The following is a 16,385-nucleotide window of genomic DNA, read 5'->3' as shown; positions in this document are numbered from 1 at the left end:
TACAGCAAGGGGGTCTTGGCCCTTTAGAGACCCTCTCTGTGCCTCAGTTTCTTCAACTGCAAAGCAGCAGAGAGTTGTTTTTGGCACCAGTCAATTTTGAACAGTAGAAGTACCATAAATGAAATAATCGTCCCCTCGGATCATGAGGGAGGTCAATGATATCAGTGGGTAAAACTAAGTGCACACCTGAGTGCCTTTAACAAATAGATTCCAGGTCCCGCCTCAACTCGCTGAACCACAGTTGCTTCAGGAGAGGACTGTGCACTTGTCTGGGTGCTAACTCTCCGGGGTGACTCTTACAATGATCAGCTTGGGGACAGAACACACTGAGGTGTATATCTTTTACCCAAACACAGAAGTAGGACAGAGCAGAAGCACAAGAGTGTTTCCAATCCAGTGACTAAAGCAGAGAACTATAGGGAGACTCTAGAAATGAAGGACTAGGCCCATCTGACCCCATTTTACTCTTGTTCAGTTTACAGCAGAGACACAAGTCCTTGGGGACACATGCCTGTGGCAGGTGACCATCCACCTTGAGGAAAGTGAGAGGCCGAATTTTTAACTCAGTCTGGTTTTGAGTGAAAGCTAAATTCACCCTTGTTTGCTCATTGATGGGACTAATCTTCTCCAAGCTGCCACTTTCTAAAAAATAAATTGCATTGCTATAAATGCAAACTTCAACAATGATGTTTATTAGAAAATTTTATAAATACCCAAGCCACCTAACAAGAAACCAAAAAGTTGGCAAGAGCATTCAATTTCAGGAGAGTTCAGCCCGATAGAGCACAGTCACTGATAGAAAAGATTCTTGAGTTGAAGGGAAGTGATCCCTTTCTGTCCTGGGACATCCTGCTAACTTCAGTGGGCTGGGAAAGCAGCTGCCCATTCTAACAGATGGGATTCTCAGGTGGCGCTAGTGGTAAAGAACCCACCTGCTAATGTAGGACACGCAAGAGACATGGTTTTTTGTTTTTCTTTTTATTGTCATATCGAAGGTCAAGTTTAAATGTAATGACTTAAGTATTAACTATACACATACTAGTAAGTGCTAAGACTTAAAATCTTCCGTTTCAGTTGTGTGTGACTCCAGACAGGATCCAGAGAGGAGTTCTAAAAATCTCTTCTCTGGGTTTTATGGAGACTTTCTTTACCCTCTTGTGTTAGCCTCTTAAGGCACTGCGTCAGCCTTAAAAGGGCAATGGAAAGGGTGAAGGAGACACGGTTTTGATCCCTGGTCAGGAAGATTCCCTGGAGGAAGAAATGGCAAGCCACTCCAGTGTTCTTGCCTGGGAAATTCCATGAACAGAGGAGGCTGGAGGGCTACAGTCCATGGGATCACAAAGAGTCGGACACGCCTGAAGCAACTTAGCACACACACGTTCTGACAGACGGGCTGCTCTTGCCTCCAGACGGTGTCTGGTGTCCTGAAACACGTCAGCGCTCAGGGAGCCTTTAGAAGGTCCCAGCCCTCACTTCTGCTATTGCTCAGTGCGTAGAAATGGTTCAGTTGACAAAAGGTAGGGCTCTAGGAAAAAAGTCAGGTCACAGAGAAACAGAGGAGTATGAAATGGGACAAAGGAAGGATAAAAACAATAGAATTCTCCTACCTACAAAGTACAAAGCAATAGCTTACTTGCCTTGATAAAATGTTTGGTATTTTTTTAATTTTAACTTTGGTTGAATAAATTTTTTAATGTACTTCTTCTACAATGATGTTACCTTGAATGATTACGATAAAGGAAAGTATCATAATATGTGTGAAATGCCTGGCATGGTATCAGTCAATGAACTGTACCTGTTATACACTTCTGCTAGCATGGCAAAATTCATCCCCATTTGACCTCAAGTCAGGTACCTTCTGTGAGCTTTTTTGGTTTCATCCTATTTATAATGAAGAAATTTGACACATTTTTCTTTCTCCCACAGAATGTCAGGCCCCACAGCAACCGGAAAATAGATTCCCTTCAAGCCTTTGCTGCATCTCACATACCAATTATCACTAAGCATTGAGTTGGAGGATTGTGTGGGGGTGTGGGGAAGATAAGCTTTCATAAATAGTTGTTCCAGTTCTGTATCTTTTACCTTAACATGAACAAATGCTCAGTGACCTGTTGTCACACCCATTTCACCCTCCATCCAGGTTATACCAACTGCTAAACTGAAGAGACAGATGCTATAGGGGTTCCCCAAGTCTCAGACTCACAAGACCCAGGTCGGAAGAGATGCTAGGGAAATGAAGAGTTGGTTCAGACCATCCCTGTCCCAGGGCTGCCTGTCTCTCTTTCCTCAAACTCAGCTTCTATGTCACTGAACACAATAATTATGTTCACTTTGGATCATCATGATCCCCGATCTATGGCCTTGAACTTAACCATGGTCTGTATCTGGAATACAACCACAGGTCAATGGCAGGAGGAAAACTCAAAGAGATGGTCAAAGTGTGTGCCACCAACACTGCTCTGGAGCCCTGGTCTGTTCAATATGTGGGTGAACTGAATGAACACAGAACGATAGCACGAGGCTGTCAGATCTTTCCTAAACAGACAGGTACCCCATGTATTCAGTGGCTCAGTGGTAAAGAATCAGCCGGCAATGCAAGAGACACAGGAGATGCGGGATCGATCCCTGGGTCAGGAAGATCCCCTGGAAGTGGGCATGGCAACCCACTCCAGGATTCTTGGAAGCAGAATCCCCATAGAGAAAGGAGCCTGACGGGCTACCGTCCTGGGATCGCAAAGAGTCAGACAAGAATGAAGTGATGGCACAAGCACACCACGTTTTCTAGGATATACACATAGACTCTTTTAGTCACTTTGACAGCTTGGAACGAGCTCTTGTGAGGCTACAGTGACATACATAAGTGAAAGTATGAAATGCAGTGTTTAGTAACATTTTTTAAAAAATCAAATAGAACAACCCAGACCCAGAGGAAGAATTTAGAAAGTAGGGATATCAGACTTAAGTTTATTCTGAAGACAACATGCTGCCCAGCAAAGAGAAGAAAATGACATAACAACAGGATGCAGCAAAAGCACTGAGATGGACAAAAAATATATTTAAAAATTATTTATTCACTTAGTATCGTACTTTGATTTGTATCCTACAGTTTTTAGGACACAGACTAAACTGGAGAAGACCCAGAGAAGAAGTTCATCACAGTCCACAAGTTTGATGTCCTTCACTTGTGGAAAAGCCTTAAGATCAGTTTAAAGAGAAGATGAAGTGATATGGTTTGTCCAGTAGTCATGTATGCATGTGAGAGTTGGACTATAAAGAAAGCAAATGGCGAAGAATTGATGCTTTTGAAATGCGGTGTTGGAGAAGATTCTTGAGAGCCCCTTGGACTCCATGGAGATCAAACCAGTCCATCCTAAAGGAAATCAATCATGAATATTCACTAGAAGGACTGATGCGGAGGCTGAAACTCCAATATTTTGGCCACCTGATGCAAAGAACTGACTCACTGGAAAAGACCCTGATGCTGGGAAAGATTGAAAGGGGGAGGAGAAGGGGACGACAGAGGATGGTTGGATGACATCACCGACTCAGTGGATGTGAATTTGAGTGAATTCCAGGAGTTAGTGATGGACCGGGAGGCCTGGTGTGCTGCAGTCCATGGGGTTGCAAAGAGTCAGACATGACTGAGCAACTGAAGTGAACTGAACTGAACTGAGGTGACTTTGTGACAGCCTGACAGAAATTAAGACCTGCTGGCAAAGTTTTTTTACCATGAATGTTTTTATACACAGATGAATGAACAATGGGAACTCAGCTGAGATGGTTTTTGGAAGGAGATAGGTCAGTGGTATCGGAACATATGTAGACAACCCAAGAGTGGCTGCTGAGGGATTGGGTGAATCAGTGGTGATGTCCACAAATGGTCATGGCCTAGGCACCTGGAAGGCAGGGGCCCCCAAGATTCCATGAACCCCTCCCCCTTCTAGTTCTGTTATGGCAACTCCAGATGGTTACCTAGCATGCTGGGTCCCTCTCCTTCACTCCTGTCTTAGTCTGAGCCCCACAAAGCACCTGTGGCTCTGAGCTCTGGCATTTTCAACTTCTCTTTGCCGTTGAGAACCCTCTAGTTGTTCCCAACAGTAAGTCAGGAATTCCGTTTTTGTCATCCCTCAGTGCTGATTAAACCAATGTGATTTTGCTTATTTGAATCCCCCATATATTGGGTATCTCCTCCCCACCCCTGGCTTCTACCTCTTCTACCACATGTCACCATGGCAGTATGTCTTCCGTCTTTATCGGATATGAGGGCAGAAAGTACCCTCATGGAAATCAACCAGGAGCTTCAGTTGCAGCTAGAAAAGTACAAGCAGGACTTCAGAGACCTCACAGAGAAATTCCTCGTATCCCAAGCTACTGCTTACTCCCTGGCCAACCATCTGCAGAAATACAGTAAGTCCTCGGGATCATGGTCACCAAAGCAATGAATGATCACTGTCTTCCATCTAAGAAACTAAGTCTCTAATATTGGTCTCCTTTTCCCTTAGTCATTTTGAATTCCATTCTGACCACAGTGCAGGAAAGGTAGTAGTGTGGCTCTTTCGCCTTCAGTTCCTGAGGCTGGGGAAACTGAGGCACAAGGAGTGAGGCACTTTTCCAAGTTTTTAGTGATGTGTAGGGTGAGATTCGAGTTAAAATTCCAGACAGTGATTCCTGGTGCCGGCACAGGATTGCCTGTGTCTCTCAGGCACAACTAAGCTGCATTGATTGGAATCTTTTCTGTTCTGTATCTGATCCTGCATGCCTCTTGGCTAATGAACTCCAGCAGTTCGAGGTTCCCTGAAGTTCCATTGGCAAAGCCCTGTGCTATCTGCACTGGGGTAATGTGTGGTTACACACTGTGAGAAGCAGGGGATATGATTTAAAGGAGCTTAAGGATGAATCTGCTTCTCACTGAAACCATGGTCTCTGTGAGGCCATCATGACAGGGCCTCCCTTGTGAGAAGGAATCCATGCTTTCTGAGGTGCAGGTTCTCCTTCCTGAGTTCAAGAAAGCCATGTGACTCTGTGGCAAGAATGAAGGTGTTTCTGGTGAAATCAGACAATCTGCACTTTTCCCTCTCTCCCCACTTGAGCTGGTGAAACTTTGGTGATACAGGTTGACCAGGAGTCCAGAGACCCTGAGTCTATGCTATAAGTTGTGTGACCAACATGAAGATGATAGTAAGTGGGTGGAGATCACCAGCCCCAGTAAAAACTCAGGCTGAGTGTGAGTTGGCACTTTGCACCCACAGTCAGCCTGGAAATTGGAATCATTTTTTCCTGTTCAGTAAGAGGGGCCTGGAGTAAGGAAAGAAGTCATGACCAGGGTACATGCACAACAAGGAGATGAGAGGAATCTTGACAACTTGCGTCTGTGTCACTTTCATACAGTCATTTTCAATGAAGCGATGAGGGAGTCAATGAAAAATGACTGACACAGAGAGACGTAAGAGGTAAAGCCTCCTATTTAAGAAAGTGAACTGATGAGCTTTGGGGAAAGGACAAACTAAGTTTTATTTACCCCACTCCTTATGATAGTCACAAAATTCTAGGAAAGACATTGTGAGGCTGGTGAAGAAGAAATGTCTCACCAGGACCCTGGTGTGGAGGTCAGGGTCACCTTTCACACCTCAGCACAGTGTGAAAGACGTGGACTCTGGGCCAGGCTTCCTGGGCTCACATCCCTGGTGGGAACCTTTCTGTGTCTCTGTTTCCTCCTCTGTCCGTGTGGTGCTCTAATAGGAACTCTTGTTTGAGTTGTAGTGAATACTGAGGAAATCTGACAAAGCTCTGACAACAGTGCCTGGCTCAGTGTGAATACACTTAGTTCATAGTTCTACTGTTCCTAATGACACAGGTTTTCTCAGGGTTTGGGCCTATCACTTTCAGGTCCTTATGGTTTCATGTATTCTATTTCACACCAGTGTGTCCAGGTGAGTTGTATACTTGAGACACCTGTTCATTACTGAGATCCCATCATGAGGGAACCAGCAGTGCTGTAGTCCTAGGAGCCTTCCCGACCCCACAGGACTCGCCACCCAGGCCCCCGCTCAGTGTCTCACCTAAGAGGCTGCAGGTCCTGGTTCAGTGGCCCGGGATTCAGGGTCAGTCTCAGGGGATGTGAATTCTGACTTTGCCAAAAGGTAGTTCATCTTGTCAAGTTGTGTTCTGTGCCTAGGAACTTCTCTTTCCTCAGCTCTAAAATGGGGAGTCACCTCGGTTCAGACGCTGAGGAATCAGATGTGGAAATCTCTCCATAGAGACTGGGGAAGGAGTTACATCCACCACTGAGGTGGCCCATCCTCCTCCCTTGAAGGCAGTGACCACAGCAGCAAGGACGGCTTTCCCTGATGCAGCGTCTCTCTTTCCTCAGATTGTAAAGCATGTAAGGACATCCTTGAATCCGTGTTGGGGGAGAAGGTGCCAGTTGAGGTGCGGAGTCCAGCAGAGAAGCAGGCAGAGAAGCCAACACTTGATGAAAGGTTGAGGTAAGGAGGGCAGGGATATTCATCACAGGCACAGGGCAGAATGTGATAAAATTGGTGGAGAACACCAGTTGGTGAATTATGGACTCCAGTTGTTATTCAGGAAGTGATTTACTTTGCTTTTAAATAAACTAGTGACTTGAATCCCATCATGAAATTCACTACATTCAAGTGAACCAGTGGCACTTAGCTCATTGACAATGTTGTGCCATCGGTACCTTATTTGCCTTTCAATCACAACCGCCTCCTGACTGACTACATCCTGGAATGCTTTCTTGACCCTGTCATTCTTATGTTCTTCCCAATTCACACCAGCTGTACGTGTCCACACTCTGTATCTGGCTGTGTGACATTCACTGGACAATACTTTATGTTGCCAAATTAAAAATACAGAAAATATTTTGTGTATTTGTAATGAAAATGGGTATGGCCGAGTGAGGAACTGAAGAGACGACTTCATGATGCAGATTTAGGAAGACACTGATGCATGCGTGTGCACTCAGTAGTGTCTGACTGTTTATGACCCCATGGACTGTAGCCCACCAGGCTCCACTGTCCATGAAGATTCCAGGCAAGAATACTGAAATGGGTTGCCATTTCCTTCTCCAGTGAATGTCCCCGACTCAGGGATCAAATCTGCATCTCTTGCGTTTCCTGAATTGTCAGTCCGGATCTTTACGAGCGGAGCAACCAGGGAAGACATTAGGTTACCTTTACAGAAGGACAAGATGAATGGAATGTCATGGAATCCCAGAGGAGTACTGTCTGATACAGAGGAAACCGTTGTTTACCTTCTTTCTCTTTGCCATAGGCCAGTCATCAGATATGGAGTAGGAAATGGCAACCCACTCCAGTATTCTTGTCAGGATAAGCCAATGGGCAGAAAAACTGGTGCACTATACTCCATTTGATCGCAAGAGTCGGACATGACTGAGTGACTGAACCAGTCATCAGATATGTGCCAGAATTCTATTTCGAGGTCTCCTTGGGGATGTTCTCACAGAAATCCCTAACCGTCTTTCATCTAACTCTTTGCCTTTCACATTTGTGTCTTCTCTTCCACCTAGGACGTGTGATGTCCTAATTCGAAGTCAGGCACGAGAGCTGACCCAGCTACGGCAGACACTACAGGATGGGAAAGATGACTCTGTCCTGCTCAAGCAGCACCTCAAGGACATCCTCACCCACAATGACCTGAACAAACACCAGGGGCAGGGCTTCCGAGAGAGCCTGTCTGAGGGATACCGCCTGGCAGAGCGCCTTGCCTGCAAGCTCAGCCCAGGTGAGGGGGCCACAGACCCTGAGAGCACTGATCCTCCCCTAGGTCCCCAGGTGATAAGATGAACACTTCCACTGGGAATGTTTATCAGCTTTCCTGTTTCATATCCTATTTGGGGCTATGTAGGAGCAGGATTGTCTTAGTAAGAGGACAGAGGAGAAATGCACAGGGTGGAAGTCAGCGTATCCCAACGGTCTGCTTCCTCCCTGATGGACCATGGCCACTGGGGAAGGAGGCAACATCCAGCCAGTATTAAAGCACAGAAAGGAGAAGGTGACAGGCAGCTTGTTAGAGTGAATAGAGCCCTAGATGAAGCTTGGAAGTTCCCAGGTTCCATGCTGAGTGTTTTGTTTATAACTGTGTGAGAATGATTGCTTTTCCTTATGTTAGTAACTGTTCTCATCTGTAAAATGGATGAAATAATCTGTTGATGGTAGCTATAGTGATGAAATTGGGGAATATTTACAAATACACTGCAGAAAAGAGAAAGCCCTTCACTTTGTGGTGTTGGATAAGGTACTTGATAGAGTTGGACTTGGTGTTGGGAAAATGGTTTAAACTGGAGCACTCACTTTCCATAGGGAGTTTCCCAGATAACAAACAAAAGCGACCTTGAAGAGCCAGGATGTTCCCAGGTGGAGGAATGTGGGACGTGGTTGTTCTCCTTAGAGCAAGGACAGCATCTTGTGAGACCTGAGAAGGTTTATAGAGGCTGTGTCATTGGCAGAATTTGTGGCAGGATGGATGATACATTTGTAGAAGTGGAGATGGGAGGTGGACAATGTGAGGTGATATAAGGAAGAAAAGACAATTTAAATGTTTGCCCAATTTCAAGCAGAAGGTGTCCTGAGGATGATCTACCAGTTTAGAAACAGACTGCCTGTTGGATCAGAAATCCATGCTTGGGCAGCTGTTTAAAGACAATGCATTAAAACTCCCATACAGTACTGCCTCACACATGTTTACGGTTCTGTGACCAGGAGTCCCTGTGTTTGCAGTGGGTGAAGTAACGAAAAGCTGACTGGGTATTTCCGATTTTGTTTGCAGAAATTGATGAAGATGAAGATGAAGTCGATGAACAAGCACAAGAAACAGCAACCCCCAGGTGATGATTATCTATCAGTTCAGTTCAGTCCCTCAGTCGTGTCCAACTCTTTGTGACCCCATGGACTGCAGCCCACCAGGCCTCCCTGTCCATCACCAACTCCCAGTGTCTCAAACTCAGCTCATTGACTCGATGATGCCATCCAACCATCTCATCCTCTGTCGTCCCCTTCCCTCCCACCTTCAATCTTTCCCAGCATCAGGGTGTTTCCAAATGAGTTAGATCTTCACATCAGGTGGCCAAAGTATTGGAGTTTCAGCTTCAACATCAGTCCTTCCAGTGAATATTCAGGACTGATTTCCTTTATGATGGACTAGTTGGATCTCCTTGCAGTCCAAGGGACTCTCAGGAGTCCTCTCCAACACCACAGTTCAAAAGCATCAATTCTTCGGTGCTCAGCTCTCTTTACAGTCCAACTCTCACATCCATACATGACTACTGGAACAACCATAGCCTTGACTACATGGACCTTTGTTGGCAAAATAATGTCTCTGCTTCTCAATACGCTGTCTAGTTTGGTCATAACTTTTCTTCCAAGGAGTAAGCGTCTTTTAATTGCATGGCTGCAGTCACCATATGCAGTTATTTTGGACCCCCCCAAAATAAGTCTGACACTGTTTCCTCTGTCTTCCGATAGATTTGCCATGAAGTGATGGGACCAGGTGCCATGGTCTTCGTTTTCTGAATGTTGAGCTTTAGCCAACTTTTTCACTCTCCTCTTTGACTTTCATCAAGAAGCTCTTCAGTTCTTCTTTGCTTTCTGCCATAAGGGTGGTATCATCTGCATATATGAGGTTACTGATATTTCTCCTGGCAATCTTGATGCCAGCTTGTGCTTCATGCAGCCCAGCATTTCTCACGATGTACTCTGCATGTAAGTTAAATAAGGAGGGTGACAACATACAGCCTTGACGTACACCTTTTCCTGTTTGGAACCAGTCCGTTATTCCATGTCCAGTTCTAACTGTTGCTTCCTGACCTGCATACAGATTTCTCCAGAGGCAGGTCAGGTGGTCTGGTATTCCCATCTCTTTCAAAATTTTCCACAGGTTGTGGTGATGCACACAGTCAAATGGAGAAGGCAATGGCACCCCACTCCAGTACTCTTGCCTGGAAAATCCCATGGATGGAGGAGCTGGTAGGCTGCAGTCCATGGGGTCTCTAAGAGTCAGACACGACTGAGTGACTTCACTTTCAATTTTCTCTTTCATGCATTGGAGAAGGAAATGGCAACCCACTCCAGTGTTCTTGCCTGGAGAATCCTAGGGACGGGGGAGCCTGGTGGGCTGACATCTATGGGGTCGCAGAGAGTCGGACACAACTAAAGTGACTTAGCTTAGCTTAGCTTACACAGTCAAAGGCTTTGGCGTAGTCAATAAAGCATGATAAATGTTTTTTCTGGAACTCTTTTACTTTCCCATTGATCCAACAGATGTTGACAATTTGATCTCTGGTTCCTCTGCCTTTTCTAAATCCAGCTTGAACATCTGGAAGTTCATGGTTCAGGTATTGTTGAAGCCTGGCTAGGAGGATTTTAAGCATTACTTTACTAGCATGTGAGATGAGTGCAATTGTGCAGTAGTTTGAGCATTCTTTGGCATTGCCTTTCTTTGGGACTGGAATGAAATCTGACATTTCCTAGTCCTGTGGCCACTGCTGAGTTTTCCAAATTTGCTGGCATTTTGAGTGCAGCACTTTCACAGCATCATCTTTTAGGATTTGAAATAGCTCAGCTGGAATTCCATCACCTCCACTAGCTTTGTTCATAGTGATGCTGCCTAGGGCCTACTTGACTTCACATTCCAGGATGTCTGGCTCTAGGTGAGTGATCACAGCGTCGTTGTTATCTAGATCATGAAAATCTTTTTTGTATAGTTCTTCTGTGCATTATTGCCACCTCTTCTTCATATCTTCTGCTCTGTGAGGTCCATACAATTCTATTGAGCCCATCTTTGCATGAAATGTTCCCACAGTATCTCTGATTTTCTTGAAGAGATCTCTAGTCTTTCCCATTCTATTTTTTCCTCTATGTCTTTGCACTTATCACTGAGGAAGGCTTTCTTATCTCTCCTTGCTCTTCTTTGGAACTCTGCAGTGAAACAGGAATATCTTTCCTTTTCTCCTTTGTTTTTCACTTCTCTTCTTTCCCCAGCTATTTCTACTGCCTCCTCAGACAGCCATTTTGCTTTTTTGCATTTGTTTTTCTTGGGGATGGTCTTGATCTCTGTCTCCTGTTCAATGTCACGAACCTCCATCCATAGTTCATCAGGCACTCTATCAGATCTAGTGCCTTAAACCTGCTTCTCACCTCCACTGTTTAATCATAAGGGATTTGATTTAGGTCATACCTGAATGTCTAGTGGTTTTCCCTACTTGCTTCAATTTAAGTCTGAATTTGGCATTAAGTAGTTCATGATCTGAGCCACAGTCAGCTCCTAGTCTTTTTGCTGAGTGTATAGAACTTCTCCACCTTTGCTGCAAAGAATGTAATCAATCTGATTTTGGTGCTGACCATCTGGTGATGTCCATGTGTAGAGTTTTCTCTTGCGTCGTTGGAAGAGGGTGTTTGCTATGACCAGTGCATTCTCTTGGCAAAACTCTATTAGCCTTTGCCCTGCTTCATTCTGTACTCCAAGGCCAAATTTGCCTGTTACTTTAGGTGTTTCTTGACTTCCTACTTTTGCATTCCAGTCCCCTATAATGAAAAGAACATCTTTTATGGGTGTTGGTTCTCGAAGGTCTTGGAGATCTTCAGAGAACTGTTCAACTGCAGCTTCTTCAGCATTACTGGCCAAGGCATAGATTTGGACCCCTGGGATATTGAATGGTTTGCCTTGGAAATGAACAGAGCTCATTGTGTCCCTTTTGAGATTGCATCCAAGTACTGCATTTTGGGCTCTTCTGTTTCCTATGATGGCTACTCCATTTCTTCTAAGGGCTTCTTGCCCACAGTAGTAGATATAATAGTCATCTGAGTCAAATTCACCCATTCCAGTCCATTTTAGATCGCTGATTCCTAAAATGTCAATGTTCACCCTTGCCATCTCCTGTTTGACCACTTCCAATTTGCCTTGAAACACGGACCTAACATTCCAGGTTCCTATGCAGTATTGCTCTTTACAGCATCAGACCTTGCTTCCATCACCAGTCACATCCACAGCTGACTGTTGTCTTTGCTTTGGCTCCATCTCTTCATGCTTTCAGGAGTTATTTCCCCACTGATCTCCAGGAGCATATTGTGCACCTACCGACATGGGAAGTTCATCTTTCAGTGTCCTATCTTTTTGCCTTTTCATACTGTTCATGGGGTTCTCAAGGAAAGAATACTGAAGTGATTTTCCATTCCCTTCTCAGTGGGCCACGTTTTGTCAAAACTCTCCACCATGACCCTTCTCGGCATGGCTCATAATTTCATTGAGTTAGACAAGGCTGTGCCCCATGTGATTAGAGTGGTTAGTTTTCTGTGATTGCGGTTTTCAGTTTGTCTGTCAGGAGCTGGTAATGTGTAGGGTAAACATGGACAGGGTCACAAAAGAACAATAAGTGAACTCAAGAGAGTCACATGCCAGATGCCAGTATAAGCACAACTTCACATGGCATTAATTTACTTCACTCAACCCACATGGAAGTGTCCCTGTAACTTGGTTGTCTGCTGTCTCTGTGCTACTTGTATGTATGACCCAAAGTGAGTGCACCACCCTTAGGATTTCCTGTATAGACAGAGAGCATCTGTTCTCTTCTACAGGAAGTCCAAGTGAGATAAATATCGATTTCTACACAGTTGTTTTCGATCCTTGGAAGGAAGGTAACTAGCAACGGAATTAGTAGAGAAGCACCTAGCAAAATTAAACACCAGGACAACTGTCCAAAAAAGAAATTTAGTTGTCTGTGATACTAGTAAGTGAAAGTGGCCTTAGAGGCCTTTCAATTCCTAAAGAGATGGTAGAATATCTCAGAGAGTCTATAAAGCTTTAATATCTGTACTCACCTCACTGTGCATGCTCAGTTGCTCAGTTGTCTCTGAATCTTTGTGACCCCTACATTGGATGGAGTATGCCAGGCTCCTCAGTCCCATGCATTTTCCCATCTAGAATACTAGAGTGGGTTGCCATTTCCTTCTCCAAGGGATCTTCCTGGCCAGGGTTCGAAGCTGCATCTCTGCATTGGCAGGAGACACTCAGCCTCCTGAGCCACCGGGGAAGCCCTTATTCACTTGACTACTTCATCTTAAATTCAACATGGCTTAGGACCTGTGGGGAAGCACTTGGTGTGGAAGTTCATCTGTGCTTCCTGTTCCTGAAAGTACCATCCTGGAATGGTTGAGGCTCCTTCCTCCTCAGAGCTTTGTGGCTGGTCTGTTGGGTACCTGCTTGACCCCCTCTCCCATCCCCAGACAGACACACTCCACTTCATATAAGAGAGGACAGTTCCTTCTGTCTTGAAGGGGCCTGCTCTTGTACTCTCTGTGACCACTCCCCATGCCTCCTGTCAAAACCAGCCAGCATGGCTTGGGGTCATATCTTCTTCATTTAATTTTCTGTCACTCCTTTACCATCTGGCACAGCATGGAGCTGCAGGAGGTTGAAAAGAAGGAAGTGCATGAAGAATCCAAGGATGAATGTGTTTTGATGCCTTCAATTCTCCAAGGAAGTTCTGATCAGCACCTGCCTTACAGTGATGACAAATTTAACTTTAATGAACTGGAAGTAAACATTGATCCGGATGGACCATGTGGTTACTCTCATGCTAAAGAAGGTGAAATTCCAACCAATATCTCAGGTAGCCCCCATATTATTTCTCCCCACAAGCTGTATAGACCAAGGAAGGTCATCTCTTAGGACAGGCTGTATAGACACATCTTAGTCGAAACCAGGGAAAAGGGTCTATTATGGAACAGAGACATCAGGTGGGTCAGGGAGCTTTCATTCTTTTCTTGGCTCTGGGCTTGCCTCTGTCACCCTGACCCCAGTGTCAGGCATTTGACCCAAATCAGTTTTGACAACTTTCACCCACCTCAGCTGGAAATCCACAGGAGGTATCTGTCAGAACTAGTTTGGAGCCAGTGTATTGTTACCTGCAGTGATCTAATTTTTGTAAATGTTCCTGGCCTCTCCAGAAATGATGACGGTGTTGCCTCTTTATAAGGAGAGGTGATTTCCAGGTTTGGTTTTATTCCTCTCAGCCCCAGTCTCCCCTTTCTCGATGTTGGCAGGTCTTAGCTAAGATGTTATCTGACACCAAGACAGACACAACTGTACCATTGCCTCGTTTGGATGATTCCATGCAGCAAGGCTGGGCTCTGGTAGTTCCTCCAGCTTCCAATGGCCATGGCTTCTGTGTAGCACCAAAGATTCTTTTTGATTTGAGGGTTAGTATAATTCACTGGGCTATCCTGGTGTCTCAGATGGTTAAGATCTGTCCGCAATGCAGGGACCCAGGTTCAATCCCTGCGTCATGCAGATCCTCTGGAGAAGAGAATGGCACCCACTCTAGTATTCTTGTGTGGAGAATTCCATGGCCAGAGGAGCCTGGTGGGCTCTAGTCCATGCGGTCACAGAGAGACGGATATTACTGAGTGGCTAAGGCTTTCACAATTCACCCATCACTCTAGCCCCAGGTATAAATTCCTCTAAACCATCAACAACCACATAATCTGATGGGACTAAGCAGTACTACAGAAATAATTCTAGAAAATAACTCAGCTCATGTTCCAGCATCTCTGTGGAAAATACATTTTTAACTGCTTATACAGACTCAGAACAAAGGATGTTGGGAGAGATAGCAGCTCAAGCAGCAAATTTCCTCAATGGCTCTGGAAGCAGTCCAGTCTAATTCTCATAAGACTTAAGTGTCCTAGAATAACTTTGCTAAAGAATTATGTTCTTACAATGAGAATATTAAAGTCCTTGTTGTATATGTGATTACTGAGTAGATATGTGTGAGGTCTGATTTACTTATTATGACCTGCTGTCTCTGAATTTCTTAATAGACAATGAAAATTCTCACAAGCAAGTGAATGGACAAGAGCTCACATTTCCCAGGTAATTTGAAGATCTGTGGGCTGTGAATGTCAGTGGTGACAGCAAGAGACTTCAGATCCACAGAAAAATAGAAAGTAGCCTATGTAACTCTTTCATCTATTCATTCAACAACAATTATCTGTTTAACAACGTTGTCTATTTATGTTTCACATGTTTTTGCATTTTAATTTTTTAATCCTTCAAGTTTAGTAATGTACAGTGAGTTGATGCAGGTGAAATAACCAAACCTAGGAGTTCCTGTGTTCCTGTGCTTTCTCCTGAGTATTAATGTAGGGTGAGATCCTATGGTCTTACACTGGTTTGGCATCAGCATGTTGGTAAATATTGGATTTCAAGGAAAGAAAACAGAATGGTATTCATATTACAACAAAATATTGAAAAAATAGTTCTTGAAGGCAGAATATCTAGTCTATAACTCCTTTTTCTCCAACTTTGAAATACTAATTTGGATGTTATATTTGTGCAAATAAAAAATTTTAAATTGAATGGAATAGATTCCAAACTCAAACAAATTTTTAACTTCTTAACAGCTGTGTTGACTTGGACACAGGATATCCAGATTAACACAATGTGTGCAGAAAAGTTTGCACCGAGGTCCCAGTCCTCTGTGTGTGCTGGGAGTCATGACATTAGCATGCAGGGAACGTTCCGACTCCTCCTTCAGCCACCGGTTGTGTGGCCAGTGCCCGGAGAACGTGCTGTCTCTTTCCCACCCCAGGGCAGCCACACTCCACTCCACCTCAGGAGGAGTTACGTCCCTCCTTAAGGGGGTGCCCTTTTGCTTTTTGTGACCACTTTCAATGCCTGTCCTCAAAACCAGCCAGATAGCTTGGAGTCGATTCCTCTTAAGCTTGTGTCCTCCCTTTTCCCTCTGACACAGTGTGAACATGCAGGATGTGGAAAAGAAGGTGGTGTTCCCGCAATCCCAGGATGAATGTGTTTCAGTAGCTTCCACTCCCCAGGAAGGTTCTGCCTGCAACCAGCCTTACAATGATGGGAAATTTGCATTTGATGAAGAGAATGTGGAGTCTGCCGTGGATGGAGCCTGTGGTTGCTCTCATGCTGAAGAGGATGAAATTCCAACTGGTCTCACAGGTAGTCTTCACTATATCTGTTAGTCTACTCCTGGAGAATTAATCCCCTTTAATAGACCCTATGCTTACGTCCTTATGCCTGGTTTGAACCAGACTCTATAATTCCATTTAAAATAAGACATTCTATGAATGAACTTTTCTAAGTTCCCTGTCATGGGTGTCCCTGTGGTAAACCACTCTACCCAAGGTGGTCCAGCCAGACTCACGTGTACCTCAGCAGCTGTGGCACAGGAGGTACCGTTCAGGCTTCCTAATTTTGAGTGAACCTCTTAGCTCACATGAAATGCTTTAATTTTCATTTCTGGGTAATGTCCCTGAGTTCCTACACCTGTGCAGGGCTTTTGGCAGGCTTGTTTATACCTTTGGAGATGTCACTACTTTAGT

At 44.7% G+C, this 16,385-nt stretch overlaps 1 protein-coding gene and 1 non-coding gene across 2 annotated transcripts; one reads left to right on the top strand and one right to left on the bottom strand.

Annotated features, from left to right (window-relative positions):
• Positions 1 to 1,076: 1,076 nt before the first annotated feature.
• LOC122437533 lies at positions 1,077 to 1,199 on the bottom strand. Its single transcript, XR_006268344.1, has one exon. It is a non-coding gene; the product is annotated as a small nucleolar RNA SNORA26 (small nucleolar RNA).
• Positions 1,200 to 4,259: 3,060 nt separating this feature from the next.
• On the top strand, positions 4,260 to 8,870 carry LOC122428517 (putative neuroblastoma breakpoint family member 5). The gene is made up of 4 exons (XM_043448598.1): positions 4,260 to 4,407; positions 6,371 to 6,485; positions 7,550 to 7,764; positions 8,809 to 8,870. The coding sequence occupies exons 1-4, from the start codon at positions 4,260 to 4,262 to the stop codon at positions 8,868 to 8,870; spliced, it is 540 nt and encodes a 179-aa protein (XP_043304533.1).
• The last annotated feature ends 7,515 nt before the right edge of the window (positions 8,871 to 16,385 follow it).

The sequence above is a fragment of the Cervus canadensis genome, chromosome 2, assembly GCF_019320065.1.
Source record: "Cervus canadensis isolate Bull #8, Minnesota chromosome 2, ASM1932006v1, whole genome shotgun sequence".
Lineage (NCBI taxonomy): Eukaryota > Metazoa > Chordata > Mammalia > Artiodactyla > Cervidae > Cervus > Cervus canadensis.
The sequence above is the reverse complement of the archived record's forward strand: the minus strand, read 5'-3'. Positions and strand labels throughout refer to the sequence as shown.